Source organism: Triturus cristatus, chromosome 5_1 (assembly GCF_964204655.1).
Source record: "Triturus cristatus chromosome 5_1, aTriCri1.1, whole genome shotgun sequence".
NCBI lineage: Eukaryota > Metazoa > Chordata > Amphibia > Caudata > Salamandridae > Triturus > Triturus cristatus.
Genome location: NC_140587.1, coordinates 366,618,075 through 366,637,982, shown reverse-complemented (window position 1 = coordinate 366,637,982; position 19,908 = coordinate 366,618,075). Strand labels below are relative to the sequence as shown.

The following is a 19,908-nucleotide window of genomic DNA, read 5'->3' as shown; positions in this document are numbered from 1 at the left end:
ATGAATGCAGCAGCCCCATGTGCAGGCATACCTCATAAGTGAAACATCTTTTGGCCACAGTCTCACATTAATCTAGTGTTTTTGCATGAAGGCCGAGACCTGTCACTTGTGGTGAAGGACAGGACTGCAGTACCTGTTGTCAGGTATGGCCGTAGTAACAAGGTGCATAATACTCACATCTTTTTGTTTCTCTGATGGGGGTACTCCATTCTAGAGACACCTCTACTGTGAGGAGCATCACTCTTGGCAAAGGCTGAGTGTAGAACACAGCCCAAATAGCACATATGAAAAAGGAGCTGACCCAAACGGGTTCTGGAATTGCAAACAAAGAATACACATCCCTTGTCTGCTCTACCGGTGTAAGAGTGGGAGTTGTTGACCTACTTTTGGTTCCGGTGCCAGGTCGCCCTTGACCAGCCGCGGATGGACTCTCAGCTTGCAGCAGAGCCTCCCTCCTCCTAGAATTGGTGAGTCATCAATTCTGCAGCTTGGTCCTTCCTTGAGTGAGGCAGCAAAGCAGTCTGCTTCTAGTCACAGATCTGCTGAAATCTGTTGCTTCAAGATGCTTTGTGGCAGCAGTGGTGACTTGGTCCTAACAGGCACACTTCTAGTCAGTAACTCTGGCAGTCGCACAATCACTGAGGCACACAAGTGCCTCCAGGCAGCAGATTCACTTCTAGTGACGTAGTCTACACAAGCACAAGTTGGGCATGTGCCATGGGCTAGCCTCAAATACAAATCCATAACCATACACTTGAGCCAGTGTCATGGCTTCCAGATATCTCTTCATCTGCAGCATAGACGACTCTGGCTCACTTGGGGCTTGTACCCACTTAAAAGACTGCAGGACCTTCACAATCTGCATTTTGTAATATGTTTTGTAGTACTTAAATAGCATTCAAAATGGATTACAAAATGCTATTCACAAACCTACGAGTGGAGTTTATGCTTCTGCCTCACCTATGTTTTTCTATGCAGAGGACTCCACCCGGACTGTGGAGTCTCCGCATACGTAATTATACGTCTTAGTAGTAAATAAGGGATGAACAGATAGAGGTGGATAGTTATTGGGGAATATTTACTCAAAGGGACGAGAATAGGGAGATAGGGAGGAGTAAAGAGGGGTAAGGTAGGACTAAGGAGGGGTTTTAGGAGCAACTTATACCCTCCCTCCAAAGAGTAAGCCCATTTCTATGCACAAACTACCTTTCTAAAAGGTACTACAGTCAAAAGGGTATTAAAGAGGGCAGTATATTACACCAGTTCTGAGCTGAAGTAGGTCCGGCACCACACATGGCCAGCCACTGGTACTGCAACAACCTTTCAAATAAATCAATGGACTAAGGGACTTAACAAAAAAACAGCAAATAAATCATTTAAACAAGTTAAAAATATAAACAGTTCTAATTTAATATTAAAAATATAGATAGCACTAGTACATCTTATTCAATTATAACATATTTGTATAGCCTATTTGCCTTTTTAAATTAATGTTACAGTAAATTGTATTAGATTATAATTAAATTATGTTTAAATAATTATATACATCACTTTTATGATGATTTAACACATAATAATGAATAATGAAATAGGGTAATTTTTTTTCGTTTAGGTGGGATTTTATTTTTTAATTTAAACTTCAGAAAGATAATTTGAAAATATTTTAATATATTTACATTAAATGAAGGTTTATTCAGCTGTTTGTCCTGTAGCATTTCTTTATTTAGGTCTACATTTAAAATAAATAGATACAATTAATTTATAGTAGTATTTATCATACAAATATGTTTACAAAGTTTTTCCCAGCTTAACAAACTTTTTACTTTTCCTTATTGTTTCGTATCAAAACCTCGATTTCAGCTACAGAAAGTAACCGTAAAATCAAAGTACATACACATTATGAGAGTAAATAAAATAAATAGTAGGCTTACAGCAATTTCTTATCCAAGATACAAAAAAAACCACAAAATAACAATGCATCAAACAGATAAAATGACATGTACACATACAATAAATATTATAAAAACTTCATGTCATACAGGCCTCTGATACAACCCTCTAAAACAAAGATATCATTGAACAAGATCAGTTAAAATAAAAAGCACTTTAGTAAACAAACAAAAGCTAAAAAATAAATGAGAACCTCCAAGTTCCACTTGAGAAGACCCAAGGAGAACAAGTATAAAAAAGTATAAAAAGGCTTATATAGCGCTCCAATGCCAAACGGCGTCTTGGCGCTGAGGTGTGAGAAGGCAGTGAGGACAGAGAGGACTGAGAACCTAGAGGACATTAAACAGCCTGGACTTCAACGCTTTCCTAAAAGAAAGAAGGTCTGGCTCCAGTCGAAGAGAGACTGGAAGCTTGTTCCATAATTGAGAGGCACAGATGGAAAATGTGCGACCACCCCATCTAGCACGTCTGTGTCTGGCGATGCACATAAGGCCAAGATTGGCCGAACGTAGATCACGACGGGGAACATAAGGCTTGAAAAGTTTATGGCAGTAGATAGAACCACCCCCATAATGTGCCTTATGGACAAGGCATAATGCCTTAAACTCAACTCTCTGTTCGACCGGGAGCCAGTGCAACGATCTCCTAGCAGAGGAGATGGAATGGCCCTTAGGAATTTGCAACAGGACATGGACAGCAGCATTCTGAAGAGATTGAAGTTTGCTGATCTGAAACTTGTCCATGCCCAAAAACATAGCGTTGCAATAGTCAAGTCTTGACATAAAAAGAGCGTCCATCACCGTCTTCTGAAGAGCCGCAGGAATAAAAGGAAAGATCTTACGGAGAGACTTGAGCAGGAGAAAATAAGCAGAAGTTATGCTGTTAACCTGCGCTGACATGTTCATTTTAGTGTCAAATATGACACCCAGGTTTCTTACCTTTAGCACAGGGAAAGGGCAAAGTCCTGCCTCTGGTGGCCACCAAAGGTTGTTCTAGATTGGAGGCCCAATCCCGAATTCCATAACTTTGGTTTTCTCTGTGTTGATTTTCAAGAAGCTCAACGATATCCAAGCCATAATAACTTTAAGACACAGGTGAAACCGTCCTGCAGTTAGCTCAGGAGAATTTGCCAGCAAGATGACCAATTGCGAGTCATCCGCATACGAAACAAAGGAAAAACCATGCTTCCTCACAACATCCGCCAGGGGTCTCACATAGAGATTAAACAAAGAAGGGGATAAAGACGAACCCTGCGCGACGCCACATGTCAGTTTAAAATTATCTGATTTCAGGCCCTCCCAACTAAGAGATTGCTGTCTGTCCTGCAAGAAAGAAGAAAGAAGGGCCAGGCCTCGATGACTGATGCCTGCCTCCTTTAATCGCTGCACTAAAACCGTATGGTTGACAGTATCAAAGGCAGCCGGCAGATCGAGGAGAACTAAAATAGCTCTACCACCTCCGTTGACCGCCATACAGATTCCCTCTGCAGCAGCAATGAGGGCAGACTCGGTAGAATGATTGGGACGAAACCATGCTGAGCTGGATCAAGTAGACCGTTACGGTCTAAAAATTCAGCAAGCATGGTGTTCATATGCTTTCCCAAAATCTTAGCAGCAAAAGGCAGACCCGAGATTGGTCGGTAATTTTTGAGCTCAGCCAGATCAAGCAAAGCCTTCTTCAGAATTGGTCTCACACTTGCCGTCTTCCACACAATGGGATAGTTCCCTGACAGCAGAACTTGATTAATTAAAGGCGTAAGAATGGAACTGATCTTATCTGCAACCGGATGCAAGATTGACGGGGGACAAGAGTCAGAAACAGATCCTGACTTAGTGGACTTTAACAGATCTGTTACAGCCTCACCCGTCAGGGAAACAAAGCTAGAAAACCCACCGTGCCTAGTCGCAGGAGACGAGCAAGGTTGGTGAAAAATGTCTTTACCAAGAGCTGGAATTGCAGGATTCGACAGCTCCTCATATATAGTTTGGACTTTTCAATTCTAGTCAAAGGTGGTTGTGTGTCTCTAAGAACAACTCCTGTTTAGAATAGCATCAATTCCCTCATTGCAGTGGCGCATTTCAAAGAGGCGCAGATATTAACACAGAGTAAGGGAGAGTTTAGTTGTGAATAACCAGTGCGTCACCTCCTATTCAGATTCCACTCAGCCTCAAAATTGGGTGTAAAAACGTTTAAAAACTGGCAAAAATAAATAAAATGTAACAAGCTCTTGGAGGGAGGACTCATCCCGTGGGCAAAGTAAAACTTTAGCAGTACCAAACTGGCCAAATAAAAAGCCAAGGTGCCGCCTCACATAGCCTAATCTGAATCTAGTCAGAAGCAGTTTATCCCAAGAACTGTCCACCCAGTCAAAGTATGGTTCCAACACATGGGAAGTTTGGAGCTTCATATAGTCCCTAAAGGTACCTTTAGCTATCTCAGATTCCTCTCTTCTGCGATGGCTAATGGTGTTGAAAGACTTCTTGACCCAAGCCAAATGCAACCTAGTCATACTGGAAGGACCTGAGAATAGGTCAGGTCTCCTAAGTTTAGTTAATTCTGACTTAAAATATTGAAACCAAGGAATTTTCAAGCCCCTGACACTACATGAGCAGTCGAGGATAATCTCTTTATTAAGGTCAGTATGTGTATTCTCCCAACTAGCACACCACAGGGTGAGGGGGGCTAGTTTGATGATATCCTCCACATTCTCCACCCCAGCTTTTGATGGACAATATAGGTTTAGCAGGTACATCCAGCAGCTGCCTCAGCACCCTATTCTTTGCCCACTGCAGGGAGATGGAGTCTGAGTACCCCAGAGGCCTGCCCCTTACATGGGAATGGGGAGACATTTGCTTCTATGTACCTCCAACAGGGCAGCCACTAGTTTGCTCCAAATGCGCAAGGCTAAGCTGTAGATAAACCCCACTGCACTCATATATCTATGGTCGGCTTTAATTTTACAGAGGCCCCAATTCCACCTAGCATCATAAAGAACACAAAGATAAGAAAATTCCTGAGTAGAAGTGACAGGGTGTTCTTGTAAATAAACACTACGCCTCTTACTGAACTTGAAGCAGCAGGGTATAGTAACTGTGGAGTGGGATGTTTTGGACAGGATATTGTCAAGCCCAAGTGACCCCATAAAACAAACAAAACCCCTGAAAAGTATGCCAAAGCTATTTGGAGTTTTTGCGAGTAAGATGCCATCATCTGCGTAGAGTAGTATAGTGACCATGTTCTTCCCAATGTAGGGGACAGCCAGGGATTTTTTTGGTTTTGCTAAGGGCTGCTTCTAATCCATTTCTATATGAAAGGAAGAAAATTGGGGCAAGGACTCAGCCCTGGTGCACCCCCATCTCCAATATAAAACTATCTGTACACTTCCCCGAGGGCCCAAATCTGACCAATGCTGCAAGGTTGTAATGTAGGGCTAGCCCGGCCTACACTCCAAGATTGCTCGAGATCTCCCGCAGCTTAGAACAAACTACGCAGTCGAAGGTGCAAGGCAGATCCATAAAGGCCAGACAGATTGAGCCCTGCCTGATGATGGTGTACTTGCTAATCAACAGGTGCAGGATCAGGCATTGCTCCACGGTGCCCAACGCCTCATCTACCTAATCTATCATCCTCAACCGGGGGCAGTCCTTCATATGATAAATTATGCAGGAATGTTCGCCATACTTTATTGTAGGGAGAGCTCCAGCATCACAGTTTTTACAATTTTAAATAATTTAATTTAAATTAACATTATGTCCTTATGGGTTTACATTTATGTCTTGTCTCTGTTATTTTCTACGGCAGGGTTACGGCAGTAACAGAGGTAGGCCATGGGTGAAGCCGGACTTTCAGAAAATATTTAGTAGTAAAGTACACTTGTAAATATGTATCCACCCCCTTTTTCTGTGGCTGGAGACGTGTAAGTCTACACTTTTGAGTAACTTTACACTGGGCTTTTGTGAATAGCCAAAAGTAATTAAAGTTACTCAAAAGTGTAAGTGTAAAATTACACATGTTAATTACTCACAGGTATAAATTACCTTTGTGAGTAGCTCACTGTGTCTAATGATCTGTTCTCCTAATGTAAAAGAGCAGACTGGTGTTTAAAGCTTTATGCTGCATTGATATCCTAGAAAAATGTAGGAACCACTGCAACGTTAGATAGGAATGGTAATGGGTTTATCTCAAAGCACAGTCTTTCTATCACTGATGATGGCCCTTCCACTATTTTCTATGTCTGTTGATTGTAAAAGGATAATGCAATTAATTAAATCCCTACAACTTGTTTTATAAGAGTTGTTATAAAAATATTATACGTGTTGATGTGATCTCTTAAGTTTGAATACATACATAAGAAAATTTCACATATAAATGATTACAAATTTCTTGGACTTAATCAAACTGATACAAATTAACTGACTCATTTTACATAGATTGTTATAGAAAGTGAGGGAGGAAGGCTCTCCTCATGTAATAAACTTATTTTGGGCTAGCCTTTTGTTGCCTATATATCTTCCCAAATTTGGTTTCAGCATAAATCATATACATTTATAGACTTATCTAGTAAACAAAAGTCACTTCGAAAAAATTCAAACAACAGTGAAACCACCGGAACAAGTTAAAGCCCTCTCAAATTGTTTGATATCGAGATTTGACTTTAATAATGAAACTGAGCTAATGGACTAGCTTTCTTTAAATAGAAAAATAATCCATTGGACCCTTGGAAAACAGCCCTCTCTTGAGATGTTTCCTGTTAGCAAGGGTATGAGCATTAAGGCATTAAGGCAGAAGGCACATTCAGAAGCCGAGAAGTGACTTCCTCCAAAATGTTTCATTTCATTTATGTGGGAAGGTTTTATCACCACATCATCAAGTTATGGGAAATGTGATTATATGCGATGGAGATCACAATTCCTTTAAAATCTCCAGAAAAGTTAGCTCTGAGTACCATAATATAAACCAAATTTCTCAATTATATTATGTACCAGAATGTTACAAATGTATCAAGTGTCCTCTTACATGTTTACACTTTGTCCTTGTACCTTAACAAAACTGTATTCAATGGATTTGGGGTGGACTAAGTGAACTAATCAAAAATTGCAGAACCCCAATCACCCAGCGCCCAAAAGCTAGCTTGTATCTCTTCCTCTGAAATGAGATGTAAATGGAGCTTGTTCAAGGTCAAAGTTTGAGTGGTAGTGAAATGGGTCATCACTAAACTGGCAGTTAGTGATCAAGGCACTGGGCATGAGTTAGCGTAGCATTTTAGAAAAACATAGTGGTCCAAAAGTCAGTGTTTCACTGAAGGAATTAATGGTACTGGGTTGGCTTAGCATCCAAAGTAGGCTTCCTGAGGTACTTATATTTAAGAACACTGAAGAGAAAATGCCTCTTTTTTGTGTGAACACTCCATTTGTTGGACTGATGCTGCTGGTATTATGACTCTGTGCACTGGTAGTCTGTTAACCAGGCCCCAGTGCATGCGCTCCTACTCCTGAAACATGTCAGAATTGGCTATAGTCTAATTGGAAAATTAACTTACCTATAAGTCTGTAGTATATTCTACCAAGAGCACCCAGGTTAAATGTCACTAGTGGACTGCGCCACCCATTGTCACCCACTACAGTGACAGTGTTAACATGACTGCAGGCCTACCAGCCTGTTTGTGCAGTTTAAAAACTGAAAATTTGACCGGCCAATGTCACCTGATTTAACAGGCCTGACTCACCTTTTAAATATTAATAAGTCATCTATTAGTAGGTTTTACTGTGCATATGGCAGAGTACATGGTATGCAAAAGTCGGTCATGTAAAAGTTTTACATTAAACATGTCCATACCTTCACAAGGCCCCAAAAGCTATTTTCATGGTTAGCTTTACCATAGGAAAGCATTGGGGTACCTATTAAAGTTAGTGATGTTATCTATGGCTAGGAAACAAGCTACAATGTTTTTGGGGAGTTTTTATTTATTACAAGACCAATTTACTGGTAAAGTAGAAAATGTGATATATATTTAAAAAAATGTATTTTTAGAAAGTATCTCCTTTTCCTGCTTAAAGACTCTTGAAGGCCACTTGCACGAGCAGCTGTCACCGAGGACCTGAGTAGCCCATTGATAAGGTGTGAACTTGCTCCCAGAGCTGAGACAAAGAGCGTGTAAGTGCGGAGGTGTCTGTTGCTCTGGCAGGAGGGACATCTGGGTTGTGCAAAATAACTTAATTAACTTCAAAGAGGTAGCCTATCACAGACACATGTCAGCTGACACCTGGTCAATGCACTCTTTTGTCCACCTCGCTAGTCAAGCACCAATGCCAGTGAGAGAAGAGCTTCCCTTAGAACTGGTTTAGAGTGACTACAGAGGAGTGTTTGCTAATTGTCATGGCTAGTCCTCTGATGCAGGCACAGGAGCTCTTCACAAGGGAGAACGGTTCCTCCGTTTTGGTTTTGTGCAGAGAGGGACCCCTTGGGATTGTTTGAAGTTGGGCACACAGGAGCTGCTGGAAACCTTAGTATGGTTCCCCTTGTGAACATTTTCCTTATTGATTAGGAAGTCAGCATTCACTCCGATCTGCAGGCTAGTGCCAGGCATAAACGTGACACCCCACCCCTGAAGCTTCTCTTCAGAACTCTGCTGGACCTGTGGAAGAGAGAAAAAGGACTGCACTGGCTGTGAGGAGACATGAGGGCCTGGATTTGCTCCCAACTGTAGCCAGGACAAAGAAGTGCACTCCAAGGGTCAGTTGGCTGACCTCCTGCTCAGGTGACATAGCAAGCTACTAGACACCAATTTATTGAAGAGACCTTTGACTGTGCCAAAGTGTACTCCTACATCCTGAAGACCCTGGGACCTTGAAACCTTTTGTTTCCAAAGACCTCTAGAGGACCAGGACAAACCTACCAAGTCAATTCCTGAAGCCCATGTGGGACTGAATGGAGCAGCCTGAGTCCAATTGAGGAGGAACAGCTGCCATACCCGTGAGCCTTAGTAAAAGGGGAAGAGCCAGAGAAAGTCACCGGGTGATTAAACTGATGGTCTTGAGAGCGGGTGAGCCGTGAACACCGAAAATCTGGGCTGCCTGACTCTAAGATGGATACTGCCTGGGACAGAGCCCCGAGAACAGTGATGAAAGGCCCGGTCCCCCACATTTCCTGATGTTGCTGCATGCCTAGTCTTAATGAAGAGTGCACAGCTTTAACGGACTGGAGAGGCTCAGGTCATTGAGACTCAGATCCTACTATATTCTACCAGAAACAGCCTGCCTTGAAAGAGAGTCAGCCTACCAAACATCTTCCCACCGCACTGTTTGATCGCACTGGAATACAGGAACTATTGAGAGAGGCATGGAACGTACTGCAGCACGGTCTGAGGAACCAGCTGGACAAGCGCCACGGAGCAAGCACCGCCTGATGTTGAATTACGATCAGGGTTTCCCAGTAACAATGGGACTGGTACGGCAGATGGAGCTATGATGAGGCTCCCAGGGCAAGTACAATGAATATTGTACTTACTGTGGAGACTGAGCAACAAGGGCAATGCCCGCTGGAGCTGTTTAGGCAGCTATAGAGGAGTTTGGCTCCGGTTCACCCTTTGGCCATCACCTACCCAGCCGAACTTTGGACGTAGTTTTTCTTCGTCTCCCCGTTGTGTTTTCTTCCCTCCACCACCTCCTCCCTCCGTGATCCTGTGGCTACCACCCCTTTCCAGCTGATACATTAATATATCTTGTCATTGTTTTACTCCTTACTTTTATTCTTGGCTCCTGTAACTGATGTAATTTTGTAACCTGTAACTCGCTGATCCTCATGTAAAGCCGCGGTACCCAAGCAACTTTGACTGATGCCTGGTGGAGCTGTCATATGCAGCTGTAGGGGAGTTTGGCTCTGTTTCAACCCTCGGCCGGCACCTACCCAGCCGGACATCAGACATTGTTTTCCTTGCCTCCCGTTGTGTTTTCCTACCTGTATTCACTACCCCTGATTACCATTCCCCCTCTACCTTTTCACTCCCCAAAAGACATGTGTTCGCGCTAATAATCTAAAATTACTGTGTAATCTCATGTTTCTTCTTTTCTCCTATGTCTATATTTGCCTATGTAATTATGGAACCTGTAACTCACTGATCCTCATGTAAAGTGCTCTGATACCTCCGGGTCTAGCCAGCGCTATATAAAACTTTGCAAATAAATAAAGTCAATCCAATGAAGGTTCGTTGCCAATGGGCTAAAGATTCAGGTTGCTCCTCCTTGGAGCTTTCCCATAGCAGCAAATGTTTTTCAGCAGATCATTGTGGATATGGTACCCTGTTTGTTTCCAGCTTGCAGCCCTGCCCCTTCTGGAGTAATCTGATCTCCAAATAAGTGAAAATATTCACCAGGTGAAGGCACCAAGAGTATCCTACTGGCAAGGGGCCTTCCCTGGGTGTGAATTTAGAATTTCTTCCTCTCATGGAGGGAGAGGCTTTGAGCACTTTCAGTGCTCTTACAGCCAAGATTTTCTTAGCGGTAACAGGCATTGAAAAATGTATGTCTGCCCATCCAAATTAGGTGGGCGGGCATACAGCCAAACCTTCTATGGCCCTTACTCTGTCGAGCTAACGGAGGAATTTTACCACAACAGAGCCTGCATAGTCTTCGCCATCATTAAGCAATGGTCCACTCAAACATAAGTTGGGCGGGCTTAGCATTATGATTTGATAAAGTGAACTGTGTGGCAATGTTGCTGGTATATAGGGAGTATGAAAGGAAATGCTCTAGGATATCTATTTTTTCTACATACAAAATTTCAAAACCTGTAATGAACTGTACATTTATTCCAAAATGTATCACCAGTTTTGAATGCCCAAATGAAACACATTTTTTGTAATTCCGAAGTGTGATGGTAACAAAGACACTTTACTGATGATGCACAACTGATAAATATTCACAGAAACCCCACATATTATCTGTTGTTTGTGTCCTACATAGTTTTAGCAGTAAAGCTGCATGCCTATACAAATTTAGTGGCCATTTCTCTCGAAAATGCGCTGTCCTTACTGACAGTGCACTACCAACCCATGCTTTAGTAATATATCTGCAACAGTGGGCTCCAAAATGCACCAGCGGCTACATACCACAGCCATTCCAATCTCCTGCTAAATGGGAGTGGCTTACTTGCTACACTTGTTCTTTGTGTGATGTTTGGATTATTCAAAATACCTGTGATTTCAGTGATGCAACATTGTTCACAAAACCCCCACTCAGAAAATTGTTCCAGCACCACTGTTAGCGCTTAACACTTTTTGGCACTATTTACATTTAAAAATTAAAATAAATCATATCTGTAGTTACCCTTATTTGATTTTGGTCGTTTTGGTATCATTTTGTTCACTAAATTAAGTCTCTGTTTTTATACATTGGAATGGGATTTCAGTTTGTTGCGTTTTTGACAATTTAACTGTTTTGATACTTCTAAATGCTTTACACATTTTCTCAATTTAAGCCTGTCTGCTCTGTGTCATAACACCAAGGATTGAGTTGAGCTCAGGCTAAATTTACTGAAACGTTTTCTGTCTCTTACAAGAATAGTGACATTATGACTTGTGGACTCTCATCCATGCCAACTAATAATACACTTCTCACTGACACATATCTTGTAAATGGCTGGGCTGGTTGAAGTCAAAAACTTTCAGGGTGGCAGGGTCACTCATAGGAATGGTGGCGTCCATGAGAATGAGGGCACCCCCAACCAACTGGTTCCACCTGACATGTGGGGGGAACACTTGTTTATGGTGAGAGTCATCTTACATCTTTAAACTGTGATACCTCAGAATCATACATCAGAGTGAGATGGTTCAAACAGTTACAGACTCAGGAGGAAAAGCCTCAATAGCCAAAGTACCCCCAAGGACTTAGTTGTGAAAGCTTTAGGGTATAGTGGATTCAGAGAACTACAATGATGGCAGAAAAGTAGACTCATCAATATGAATATGAGCTATTCTTTAATGGGGATTTTATTAGTATCAGGCACTAAATGTTATCTAGTGAGGCTAAATAGCCTCACCTATGTCCTTGGTTGTCAGATTGTACAGAACCTGCAAAGTTCAAGGGATGGAAATTAAAGAATTATAAATCAGGTGTCAGAACATTTCTCTGCTTATTAACCCTGTGACACTGAAATATTTTAATGATATATTATGCACAACTCCTTTGTTCTCACTGTTTTTCAGCTGGTCATACACATGCATAAATCTGCTGGACCTTTTACAAACACAATACCCAGAGGGAACCAACTATAATGTGTATACAATCGATCTGCATCCAGGCGATGGTGCACACCCATTGTATCTGGATGCGGTGTACATTGGACAGACTGTTACCACAGATGAACACAGTGGTGAGTTTCACCCAAGTATTTCCTGAAATGCCGATCTTTCATTACTCCCACCCAGCCCTAAAGAAATTCTATGCCAAATATGAACCCTTGGCACAGGGTTTTTTTTATCATTATCATTCCCTTCCTTTCTGTGAACCCGGGTGAATCAGTGGCCTCAACCCCCACTCCATCCACCTGTAGGTAGCCAATACAAAACACTTGAATATGACACTAATGGTACTTCATTTTCAAGATTTGTTTAGTGTGAGCACCTTAGACTCTCTAATTAAAATAAAGCTCCGCATTGGAAACGTTGTAGTACATGTAAAATCGAATTATCCGTCCCATTGGGTTGAAAGGACTAAAAGGTAAACAATATGTTTAAATGCAACATAGTGTCCCTTAGAAGTAAAATCTTCCTCTTATTGGAATGTGCAGTAGCAATGATGGGGTTCATTTATAAATGGGCGGACATCCCATCGCTCCTCCAGGAGGGTCAAGTAAATTATTTTATCCCTCTGGTGGAGAAAGTGCCCATCACATTTACAAATGACGGCTAAGTGGCTGGTCATTTGTAATGCATTGTCTGGAACCCCCGTCACTTGGGTTCCTGCCATTACATTTCACTGTTTGGTGTAGAGCTTCATCAGCATGACACAGCACTCGACCAAATAGTTTTCTTTTTTTTCAAACAGAAAATCCCAAAATTGTATTTTCTTTTTGAAAATAAAAAATGTAATACCCCATCACTATGGGAGTCATCTTGCATGGAGAGGGGGTTATTATTACCATTTCACTGTCCCTCACTGCCAGGGCTTGCCTAGTCGTTACGGACAGTAAAAAAGTGGCTCTATGTCTTCCAATCCTGATTGGGCAGCCGTACATATTGCTTTTTCTCTAACAGTCCTTATTCCGGAATGCTCTATTACTTACCGGTAATCTTCATTACTCCGGGTCCCGTTGTCCTAGTCCCATTCATTACTATGTGGAGATAACCATCTCCCGACAGAAAAAAAGGATCAGCAGAATGCTGGGACACTAACCCTGCCCCTCCCACCGGGAGTACATAAGGGGTACTTACCCAGCAGTCCGCCTGAACAACCAAGCCCACAACAGGAAGGCCGGCCGTCCGGGAGGGAGGGCGGGTCGTATGAATGGGACGAGGACAACGGGACCCGGAGTAATGAAGATTACCGGTAAGTAATAGAGCATTACCCCCAGGTCCCTTATGTCCTCGTCCCATTCATTACTATGTGGAGAATACCAAAGCAGAAAACCCGGCCTTCCCAAACAAAAAAGAAGCCAACCCAGGAAACCACACCAAGGCAGCAACTGCAGGAAGCAAAAGGCAGAACCGGCGAAACCCTAGGCAGAGCCCATGACAAGAGGGAGCCCCACCAATCCTGGATGAACCCAACAAAACAACTGGAGAACATCCAGACGACCAGACCGATAACCACAATGGCCAACCAGCCCACAGCAGGAACCCCCCACAGCCAACCAGAGAAGGGGAGAGCACGGACACACAAGCCATCCAAGGCAAGAAGAAAACAACAGCGAGGAGGCTACCCCAAGAGAAAGGCCAAGAGCCACCAGGCCAGAAAGCCAGAACCTGGCAACAGGAGCCAAACCCAGGCACAGAGAACCCACACCAGCCAAACTCAGGCCCCATAAAGAAAAGAAACACCCAGGGGACAAGAGGGCCAGAGAAACCCGAATCCCCAACCAAAAACAACCAAAGTCGTCTCCGGAAAAAAAGGCAGAGAAGCCCACCAAGGGAAGGACCAAACCCGAAGAGAAGGGAAGCAAACGACCCGACCCCAGAGAGTCCAGAGGACAAACCCCCGGAACCCCAGAAAAGAGCAGCAGGCCCTATGAGAAAAAGGCCAGCAGCAGCCAACAGACCACCAGCACCCAGCCCGGAAGGCGAGAAAAAGCCCACGGACAGGGAAAGAGGGAAAACCAAGGCACCGGGGAAGGAAGAACAAACCCCGGAAGCCAACCCACCAGGCCCCGAGAGACCAGGAAACAAGGCACCAAGGGAACCAGCACCTCCAGGAAGCCCGAGCAGCAAGAACCGACAAAGGCAACCAACCAGGATAAAGAGACATGGAAAAGGAAGGAGGAAAAGGGAACAGGAGGAACCACAGGAACCCCAGAACACAGCTCCAGCAAACACCCCAACCACAAACCGGAGGAAACCGGAGCAGGAAGCAAGAGCCTGAAGAAGGAACACCCCGAACACCAGAGAAGGAGTACAACCGGATGGACAAACGACCCAGAGAACCCAATACCAAAGCAAGGGAACCCTAAGGGAGCCAACACCAACAACAGACAATCCCAACCAGAGACAGGCCAGGCAGAGATGACCCCAAACAGCCCAAGCAGAAGGCAGGGGCAAAGACACAGAGGCCAGCAAAATCGAGGGCCAACAACACCTAGAGGACCCAAAGGAGCGGGACAGGCCCAAACATCACAGCATGGAACCCCAACCCACCAGGGGAGAGGAAACACAAAACAACCCGAACCCAGAAGCAACAGAAGCCAGGGTGGAACGCACAAGCAACCAAACCCCACAGCCCGGCACAACCGAAGGCAGGGCACATGCAGGGGAGGAACCGCCAGGGCAAAAAACAGCAACTGAGGACACAGTCGGAAAGTCAAAGCTGAAGCCAAGCAACCCGCACGACCAGAAGGACCCGAAGGCCCAATCAAAAAACCGGGGGAAGACCAAAGAAGGGAAGGCCCCAGCAGAGCACGGGCCAGAGAGCAAACAGCCCCGGCGCAGCTCAAACGAAACCCAAGAGGAGGCAAGCAGGGAACACAGGAGTGGGCGACAGACCCAAACAGGCACAACCAGAACCAAGAGGCCACAACGCCAGGAACACACCACACCTGCAAGGACCGGAACCCGACAGCAGAGGGACCAGCCACCCCACAGGCAGAAAAGACACCCGCAAAGAAGTGCGAGGCCACCCAACAAACCACCAACACAGCCCCAGCAGGCAGGTCAAGACCGCAGCAAGAGCGGAACCAGGCAACCCGAGCAGGCCATACCAACAGAAACCAGCAGACAGCCAAGAACAGGAGCCAACAGGGAGGAAGCCCGAAGGGAACAGGCAACCAAAAGCAGGCACCTCCCAAGGGCAAGCAGAAGCCACCGCAAGCCGCCAGACCAGGAGAGACTGAAACACAGCCACCGGAACAACAGGAGGACAGGGAAAAGCTGAGGCAAAACTCTGGCAAAAGAACCACCAGAAAGGGTAGGGACAACACCCCCCACCCCCCAGCGAACCAAGCCGGAGAAGAACATCGCAGGCCAGAAGAGACCCAGCGGAAACCAACAGCACCCGGGGAACCCAGCCAGGCAACAAACACAGACCACCCAGCAACAGCACTGATACCAGACGAGACCAGAAGAAGCAGGGAGAAAAGGCCGAAGGAAGAAGCAGAGCCAACAGCCAAGAGGCCAGCAAGGGAGACAGACCCCGAAAGCAGGCCAGACCAGCACCACAGTGCCCACCAAAAACAAGCAGCCTGGGGAAGCAGAAAAAGAGGAACCAACCCCAACCAGACAACCCAAGCGGGCGGCCCCACTTTCAGGAGAGAAGCCATCCCCAGGGAGGAAAGGCCAGAGGCAAAAACCCCGGAGGCCAGGACCGCAACAAACAGGCCCAGGACACAGCCAAGGAGCACCAGCCGCAAGCCCGAATGACATGGCCAGCAGACAACCAGGGCAAAATGCAGCACAAACAAGCGTGCCTGGAAGAACCACGCAGAAGCGCAGGCAAAGGCAAGGGTGAAAGGAACCACGAGAGGCAGAACAACAACCTGGCACCGCAGCCACGGGCACATCCTCCAGGATGAGCAAGTACAAGCGTATAGCACCATCTCAGAGACACGGGGAAAGCCAAGTCCCGCAAACTCGGAGAGGAGGCCGGGACACCACCAGGAACAAGGCCCCCACCCCAACAGACAGCCCAAGGCAGCCACAAAGGCAACGCAGAACACAGGATCCGAGCAGAGCCCAACAACATGCCCCAGCCCCGACCAGATGAGCCTGCCAAATTGGAGGAAAAGGCAGCAGCCCAAGGAGCAGGATGCAAAAGACACTGCCAGGCCACGGCCACAGCGACGGACCCCCGCCACCAAAATGCAGGAGAAGCAAAGCAGTAAGCCATGGAGAGCAGCACGCCTCCAGGGAGACCGAGCGAATGACCAGCGAAACAAACCGGCCAACCTCGGGACTGTGCACAGAAAGCGAACCCCTCCAGGCCAGAACCTACGGCAGACACGAAGCACACAACCGTGCGCCAAGGAGCAAAGGGTGAGTGCAGGACACCAGGCCGCACCCACGTGTGCCACAAGTGAATGCACATACAACAGGGAGCACACAAAAACAATGCACACCACACAGTCAAAGCATGTCACAAACATGGGAGACTAAGCGACGTGCGCAGAATCACACGATCCCGAAGCAAGAGCACTGTCCGGGACAATAAACACTCCAGTCCACAAACCTGGCAGCACCCCGAAGCACAACACCAAATGAAGCCTTCGGAAACACAGCGCCACCCAAGCTGTACAGGAGGCAGCATACAGACCAGCCATGGTGCACCCACTCACCAACCAAGAACATCACGCAGTATATGTGACACAGTGCAGAAAAGGGAATAGGAGCGAAAAACCGTCAATGACCCAACGCCGGACAGACGGACACACCCCACAGCACGAGGCACGGGGTGTAAGAACCCCGGCAACTACAGACTCATGCCATGCGTAACAAAAACGGAGGCAGAAAGCCAGGCAGGCATCAAGAAGAAGGAGTAAAATAGGGCGTGCACGTGAAGCACGGCAACATAGTGGTGCATCGGAGCACAGCACAAGAGCACCGTAACCACAGTACACATGCAAGCTCGGGGAGGGGAGAGTACGTGATTTGCCCAGAAGCACAGGATGTGGACGCGACCCCGAGGCTCGAATCCCGGTCTCCAGCACCAAAGTCAGCAGCCAAGCCGACGGACCACATGCCCACCACAGCAACTGGGAACACATCAGCCAAATGCCCGGAGCCCACCGCCAGACACGAACCCAGAACCCATCACCAATCCGGCCGTAGTAGCCAAATCAATGCAGAGCGCACGCTCAGCATGCGAGAGGCAGCGGGATCAATGCCTGCATACACCACCCCATTTCAAACTCTGGAGGGCAGAAGCGGGGACGCCGCACAGCGACAGTGCAAATGCCCCGCACGGATGAGGCCCATTTTAAGGAAACATCGCAAATAGCACTGCACGAACAAGCAACTGCCCAGGTCGCAGCAGAGAACCAAAACACCGCTACGCGGGACTTACCCGGAGCAGGGGCCAGAACACCAACAGGAACAAGGCCCCCACTCCTACATCCGGCTCCAGAAATCCTCGGGACACCAAGCGCAGTGAGTCTTCCACCCGGCCAGGCCCCAGAAAGACGCGCTCAGCGACCCGGAAGCAACCGGGAGGCGGCGCACCAGCCGCAAAGGGCCGGTAACCAGGATTTTCAGCCAGGAACAGCCTCGCCTCCCAGTAAGCCCGGCAGGCCGGGAGGCAGACCAACAAAGAAACCCCCCCGCCCGCAAAGCCAGGCAGCCGGGCAGGGGGAGGAGAGAAGAAGCGCACGCCACCCCAGCCCAGAAGGAGCAGCACCAGCATCCAAGACCATTCTGTCGACAGACAGAAAAAAAGAGCAGGCGGACTGCTGGGTAAGTAAGCCTTATGTACTCCCGGTGGGAGGGGCGGGGTTAGTGTCCCAGCATTCTTCTGATACTTTTTTTCTGTCGGGAGATGGTTATCTCCACATAGTAATGAATGGGACAAGGACATAAGGGACCTGGGGGTAATAGTCACCGCCATGGCCAAACTTAAGGTCCTTCCACATCTAAATCGGGTTGGTGGACCATTTTCTTGGTGGTATGTATACTCAGTTGACGTCTGATAGTAAAAAAAAGACAAATGAGACCGAAGGCAGAACCTACATTATTTATCATGTAGGACTTGTTAATGATTTAATATTTCAATTCCTTCGAGATCTCATTGCACAGGTATTTATAAAGAGTGAAGATTATCAGCAATATTCGTTCATCAGTCCTACTGTTTGACTTCCTCGTATATGTTTATAACTTTAGCAGTTACTCAGAGAAGACCTCCAGCATTGGCCAGCAGTGGAATAGCAACACACCTGATTAATGACATTCAGGTGGATGAGACCCAGTCTTCCTCGCCAGATGTAGACAAGCAGTATACTGTGACCATCTCATCACTTGGCTGTGTTTTTAACATACCACTTCTGGCAGTTGCATTTGCTCAGGTTTGTATAAGCACATTACCCTGCAACTTATTACAGCATCATTTGAGGTGGGATACTCTAGCTATACAGCCTGGTCCTTGTTTTACACTTCCATCTGTTCAGTTCTGTTCTAGAATTGTTTACAGCACAGATGCATGTGCTCCATAGGTAATATAAAATTATCTTTAGTTCCTTGAGTTCACTGTGGCGACACAGAGCTGTAAAAGAAGAATACCTGGAAAGTCATAACTATGGGTGAAAGAGTTCACATTATCCTGTTGTTTCAATGGCTCATATTTGCTTTCAGAACTCCTGTGGGCATGGTGTGTCTGTGATTATTCACATTTATATGCTGATAGAAAGTCATTTCCTTTTCACAACTATCACTCTTCTCAATCGATGTTAACCCCTTAAAATGACACAGTATTCCAGCGGGTACACCTCCATTCTCTACGGCTCATGCAGAGTCTAATTAATGCACAATTAGAACAGATGTATAGCTGAGTCAATGAGCAATGCAATGTTGCTACAGACATAATGACCAATAGAACAAAAAGACATTACACCTGAACTGTGTAATGAAGTTAGAGCTTTCAACCTTAGTTGGTCCATGAATTTACAATAATGTATTTCCTCAAATTCATTTATAAATTAATCTGTTTTCGTTTTAAAGGAGTATGCAGTTGATGGAAGCAACATTACAAAGTACAGAGGCTCCACATGGTCGAGCAATTCTGTGATCACTGTTAAGAGAATCCAGGCTGCATCTACTCCTATCAATGGAACCTTTGACATTGCAGCCTATGGATCAACAATCAGGGGTAAAAACAAACACATACATCACTTCTCATTGCATACTTTTTGTCTACGTGCTTAATTGTGATCAACATTTTTCATGTATTTCTGAAGTAAAACCTACCTAAGGATGACAGACTTAAAGTGCAGAACATATACGGTGAAAGTATTATCCACAGTTTTTTTCTTGCAAGCAAAAACACGTGATCTTGCAGAAGTAATACTTCGACTTCGTTAATTAATATTTTGGTTGCTAATGTTGAGGGCTGCAGAAGTTACAGTAAAAATAACAAACTGATGTATTAAATGATTATGTGGTTGTGAAACATGCAAATCGCAAAATCTCAGCCTGTGTAGCTGTAGCAAAACAAGTCACAATGTGTGACTGCAACAAATCTAGTCAGAGTGTAATGTACCAAAGGAAAAGTGTAAGACATTGCAATTCAGGTGGAGGTGGGGGAAAGAAAGAGGCATATTCCTCTTTAGAAGTCA

At 45.5% G+C, this 19,908-nt stretch overlaps 1 protein-coding gene and 1 long non-coding RNA gene across 3 annotated transcripts in view; one reads left to right on the top strand and one right to left on the bottom strand.

Moving 5' to 3' along the window:
• LOC146830895 (fibrocystin-L-like) overlaps positions 1-19,908 on the top strand; it is a 1,171,295-nt gene that overhangs the window by 408,490 nt on the left and 742,897 nt on the right. For both annotated transcript variants that reach the window (XM_085605085.1, XM_085605086.1), the window contains exons 23-25: positions 12,152-12,318; positions 18,461-18,642; positions 19,295-19,442. In XM_085605085.1, the coding sequence (XP_085461211.1) occupies positions 12,152-12,318; positions 18,461-18,642; positions 19,295-19,442 (497 nt within the window). The remainder of the gene's footprint in view (positions 1-12,151; positions 12,319-18,460; positions 18,643-19,294; positions 19,443-19,908) is intronic.
• Positions 1-19,908, bottom strand: part of LOC146830896 (uncharacterized) — a 110,489-nt gene that overhangs the window by 28,451 nt on the left and 62,130 nt on the right. The window lies entirely within an intron of this gene.